Genomic DNA, 5904 nt, shown 5'->3' with positions numbered 1-5904 from the left:
TATTCCAAATTAAGCTGGGTAAGTTTGTCGATCCAGACACTGACGTGAAAGGTGTCACCTTCAGTACTTGAAAGTTGAAACATATATACTAGTTGAAAGGAGCCTAGAATCCATGGCGGATCCGAGTTAAGTTAATTATTGCCATTATATTTATATATATATATATATATTATTATTTGTACTGCTACATACTGTGTCCACACTTCCATGGAAGCAAATTTGCTCTCCACCTTTTTAATGAATGTCAAGTATTATTTTCATTTTTTTTTGTTAAAATAATTAAACCTAAAAGACATTTGGCATTCATCTAAAGGGAGTGGGAGAGGGGTGGGGAGCAAATTTGCTTCCTCACTCCACACTATCCTTAATCATGTTTGTTTATAACTTTATAATGTTCTGAATCTGATTAAGAAGTACAATATCAGCTTCTACTTAATCTCATGTGTTAAGCTCCTAATAAGAGCTACCTTGGCATCTAAAAAAGCTCCAGGTACACACACCCATAGAAATCAAAGTGAGATCTTCTCCAGAACCTCCGGTTTTCTTCCTCCTCTCGCTAGCTTAATTGTTCCATCGAAAATAAGAAGGAAACTAGTAAGATCTTCAAACTTATCGATTAACTACGTAGTTGTATATATATACAGTCGTGATTATTCGATATTAGTGATCGATGAAAGATCAATGGTGAGGCTGAGACAAGGAGGAGGAGGAGGAGGAGCTGAGGAGGACAGGTTTTAACAATGGGATCAAGGTCAAGAGAAAGTCATCGGGGATATCTTTAGTGTCCGTTCGGGTAGAGAAGCGCCGTCGTCGGCGCTGAACGGTAAAGAATAGAGGGACGTCCGATCTTGAGGAATCTATTTTTTTGTTCATTTCTAGAGATAAGGTATTTAACGAACCTTTCTGATCACAAAATCACGTCTCCACCATTCAATTTGTAGATCTTTATAAGTAGATTACTTCAACAAATTTTCAGAAAATTTAGTGATCGTTAAGTCGTCCAAAACTTTGATTTATTTTTAATAAAGTTGAACGGTTCGAGTTGTCAAAAAGTGTTGAATTTATTATTTAATCTCAACCATCTAAGATCATTAAAAAACAGATCTAATGATGAGTTGTTATATATCCCTAGAAATGAACAAAAAAATAGATCACTTATTGTACACACACACACGCACACGCACACACACAATGTTTATCAGGTAAGGACCTCCTTTCTTTATTCGACCCATTTTTCGATCATAGCCAGTCAATATCTAGATATATATGACTTCATCATCTCTGTAAATTTTCAGCTAAATTGATAAACATTAAGGAATTCAAAGCTGTGATTTAGAATTACAAGAACGTACGATTCAAAATGAACAGATTAGGTTCGTTCATTGATTTAATACATTTTCAATACCTTAATGATAACCGAATTAGCTAAAAATTTGTATGAATGATCAAGTCATGTATATCTAGATTGGTTAGCTATGATAAAAAAAATATGATCGAAAAGTGTGTCAAATTAAGGAAATCCGTACCTCAACTAAAGTAAAAAGGTTGAGAAAGACTGCCTGTATACACACACACACACAAAAACACACACAATGCTGATCAGGTCCAAACCTTCTTATCTTAGCTAATTAAGGTACAAATTTCTTTAAAACTAGCTCACTTTTCGATGATATTTTCTCATCTTAATCGTTCAGCTTTTAGATATATACGAGTCGATCATCTCTATAAATTTTCAGCCAAATTGATAATCATTAAGGTATTCAAAACTGTGATTTAGAATTAAAAGAACATACGGTTTAAGATGAACAGATTTGGTTCGTTCATTAATTTAATACATTTTCGATACCTTAATAATAACCAAATTAGCTGAAAATTTGTATAGATGATCAAGTCATGTATATCTAGATATTAGCCGGTTATGATCGAAAAATATGATCGGAATGTGGGTCAAATTAAGGAAATCCGTACCCTAGTTAAAATAAGGAAGTTATTATCTAAAGATTAGTGTTATTAACACACCTCATTTATAATGAGAACTAATCATGAAACAAATTCAAGTGGTAAGTTTGTAAATAAAATTAAAATGTGTGGATAAAAAAATAGATAATTTGTGTTAATAACAGATGTATTAATAACGTACACTAAAAAAATATCTGAAAAGACCTGATATATATACTACTTACTTTAAAATTTTATTATTTTATTTTTTTCTTTATTTAGGCCTTTTAGGCCTCGCTTGTAACCAAAAAAAAAATTTATTATTTTTACTGCTACATACTGTGTCCACACTATCCTTAATTATGTTTGTTCATAACCTTATAATGTTCTGAATCTGATTAAGAAGTACAATATCAGTTTCTACTTAATCTCATGTGTTAAGCTCCTAATAAGAGCTACATTGGCATCTAAAAAAGCTCCAGGTACACAATAACACAAACCCATAGAAATCAAAGTGATCTTCTCCAGAACCTCCAGTCTTCTTCCTCTCGCTAGCTTAATTGTTCCATCGAAAATAAGAAGGAAACTAGCTAGTAAGATCTTCAAACTTATCGGTTAAATACGTAGTTGTATTTATATATACAGTCGTGATTATTCGATCTTAGTGATCGATGAAAGATCAATGGTGAGGCTGAGACAAGGAGGAGGAGGAGGAGGAGGACAGGGTTTAACAATGGGATCAAGGTCAAGGTGCGAAGACTGTGGGAATAAAGCAAAGAAGGAGTGTGTGTACATGAGATGCAGGACTTGTTGTAAGAACAAAGGGTTTCAGTGCCAAACACACGTCAAATCGACTTGGGTTCCTCTCTACAAAAGAAGCCTACTTCATGAGCAGCAGCACAGCTATGATGATTACCACCAGCAACAGCGTCTTGCTGTTGATCAAGGACACGTCTTCATCAACCCTAGTAAGAGGCTAAGACAACACAACCCCTGTTCATCATCTGCAGGTACTACTAGTTATCACTGTACAGATCAGTTTAGGTCGACATTCAGTTTATATATATTAGGTATGTATGTGTGTACTGGAATTGATTTTCACTCACAACAGCTAGCTATAGATCTCTGTTGAGGAATATTGTGCCTATACTTAAAACCCTAGCCTTCAGTGCATATGAACTTCTGGAAATCAATGGCCATGGAAATTATTAGAGATCTAGAATATCTACCTTCTATAACTGTTGAAATCTGGATCGATTCATTTCCAGTCTTTTACTGTTTTACTCTATATATAGTTACATAATTTCTTGATTGGATATGCATGATTGATTCGATCATTTTGTTGATTGGGTTTTTACTGAAGTCAATCTATCAATGGAAGGGCTGGATCGAGATCATCAAGAAGCTAATAATTTTCCTGCTGAAGTGAATACCATGGCGAAATTTCAGGGTGTTCGAGTGAGCTCCATGGACGATATGGTGGATCTGGATCAGTATGCTTATCAGACAAGTGTGACTATAGGTGGCCATGTATTCAGGGGCATTCTCTATGATCAAGGCCCTGCTGTTCATCAGATGAGTTGTTACACTACTTCAGCTTCTGCAGCAGATCAACCACATCTTCCAACTTCTTTTTCATATCAATTGGTTAATCCATTTAATTCTTCCATGCCTGCAGGTACGCAATTTTTCCAAAACCACTCATCTTAGATTCTTTACAAATTAGGTTCTTCAGCTTGAATCCTCTCTTGTAATCAAAAGAAGTAAGGAGTATATATCATATTCTCAAATAGCTAGTTTTGCCTTCTACCAATTAAACAATTATGAAATGCAAATAAAATCAATCTCGTCAAATATATCTTTCTGATCTCATCAAATATATACTTGTATGTTGGACTACAGGTTCTCACCATCCAGTAGTATAGTTTCTGCTAAACTAGCTTGTTCAATTCCCATGTCTCAGATATGCATGTGATCGACTTGTTCGAATCCATTAGTATTACTAGTTAATAGTGGAATAATATGGTTTCAGTGTCTTCCAATTTGTCTTCTATAGATATATTTAGCGGTAACCTCGGCTTCAAGTTCAAGTAATTCTAACAGTTAACTAGTTGTTTTACGAACTTAGAATCAACCTTTTCCCATTCCTGCATCTGTTTTTTTTCTTTTTTTTGTGAGTAAAAGGTGTTTTATTTCATCTCAAATAGAGGTTACATCATGAATTGATCCACTGTTTTGTGTACAGAGAACAAATAAGATCAAACTATAAATATTGCAGTCTCAAGTCTCAATCAATTTGTTATGCATTTTGTATCTAGCACTAAAGAATAAGGAAAGACATATTGTATATGACGTACCCTTACTAATTGTAATTCATTTGCATGCTATTTAGTGCAAAATTAAGAAAACATTGGGTCTGATCATTGATTTAGTAACATAAGTTTTTTTTCGATTTCATTAAAAGAAAACAGGAAACTACAAAACATAAGTTTCATATGTTTCTGTATAATACATAACATAAGAAGTCTAAAATTCGCCTAAGAGGCAACTAACTAGCATATATAACTATTTTGTCATAATAAGATATACCTAACCAAGGACAAATAGCCTATACATGTCTAGATTGAGCTCTTTGAACTGGTGGTATCAACAGTAGTGGTGTTGAATGCAACCAATTGAATTATTCATTGTCCTGCACTTGTCCTTCAAATTTAGTCCCTTAATTAAGAAGCACATTGTATAATTATCCCATGTTTGAATGGCGTGCTCACAGTGGGTTTTGTACATATTGTTCTTTTAATTCCCATGATGTGGGGTGTTAACTCCATTCTGTTGTGTGACTTATACTAGTATGGGATAAAAACCTCTCTATAGCATTTTTCATGTCTTAATTATTTTATCTAACAAGTAGTTGTAATTACCTTTGTACATTCATATACTTTGGTTTAGGGTTTATAGCATAAATCCCTTGTTCAGAGCATGGAATATTAGCAGAATTTTCTGAGAGGAATCGCCACCAAATAGCGCTGATGGTGCATATATATACATATTGTAACCTAAATATGTAGTACAGAATGTATAAAGACTAGCTAGCTAGCAGTTGGGCATCTTGTTTTAAAAATTCGAGACTTTAGAAGAAAGCAGCTAGTATTATTAGTTAAAGAAAACCCCATATCCTGATCGATTATATATCCTAGCTAGCTAGATTAATAATAGGAAAAGATTGATACCTCTTGTACATTCTTCGAAAGATGGAATACCTACATATATATAACTTTAACTAAAAGTAGTCATTTTTCATTGCAGTTCTGGTTAAGTTCTCATAATGTAGGGATCCATATTTATATATATGTAGGATAACAGCGGATTCTCGTATATAAGGACCTTCTGGAGGATTGCCAATTAATAATGGTCATATGATAAGGGACAAGTTAATTGCCGATAATGCTTCAATTTTAGGTCAATTAATCTTTCTAGCTTTATATAGAAGGCATGGGATACTGTTTCTTAGCAGGTAAATCAACAACATATATGCAGAAAGCATGCTGCAGGCATATATATCACTCCCTAAAGAAGCTTATTATAAATATGCTCTCTCTCTCAATGGAAATCTCATGATTAGGTAGTATAGTAGGTGAGTAATGATTTTTATTTTATGGGTATGTATGTATGTGCAAAGATGTGATAAAGGAAGGGGAAAATGAATAATTCCGATTGGGATTCTGCAGGAAACAAGTTCAATGTACTCCTAAAGAGATTTCTGCAGGTTACGGGTTCAAGTGTACGACGTTTTTTTTTTTTTGGGCATATTCACAAGTCCAGGGTTTAAACTTTTCTGCCATGATTGAATCAATCTTGCATGTATGCATGCGACGAGAGGAGCAACAAACATAAAAAGGCTTCCTTTGTTTCCATGTAATATATTAGGTTCAATGTTTTGATGTTTATAAAACTAAGTAGCCAACA

The 5904-nt window shown here is 33.9% G+C and overlaps 1 protein-coding gene across 1 annotated transcript; it reads left to right on the top strand.

Moving 5' to 3' along the window:
- The first annotated feature begins 2440 nt into the window (after positions 1 to 2440).
- Positions 2441 to 4032, top strand: LOC101300884. The gene is made up of 3 exons (XM_004292371.1): positions 2441 to 2948; positions 3302 to 3616; positions 3971 to 4032. Exons 1-3 carry the CDS (start codon positions 2621 to 2623, stop codon positions 4030 to 4032), a joined length of 705 nt encoding a protein of 234 aa, XP_004292419.1. The 5' UTR covers positions 2441 to 2620.
- Positions 4033 to 5904: the final 1872 nt, after the last annotated feature.

Source organism: Fragaria vesca, linkage group LG2 (genome assembly GCF_000184155.1).
Source record: "Fragaria vesca subsp. vesca linkage group LG2, FraVesHawaii_1.0, whole genome shotgun sequence".
NCBI lineage: Eukaryota > Viridiplantae > Streptophyta > Magnoliopsida > Rosales > Rosaceae > Fragaria > Fragaria vesca.
The sequence above is the reverse complement of the archived record's forward strand: the minus strand, read 5'-3'. Positions and strand labels throughout refer to the sequence as shown.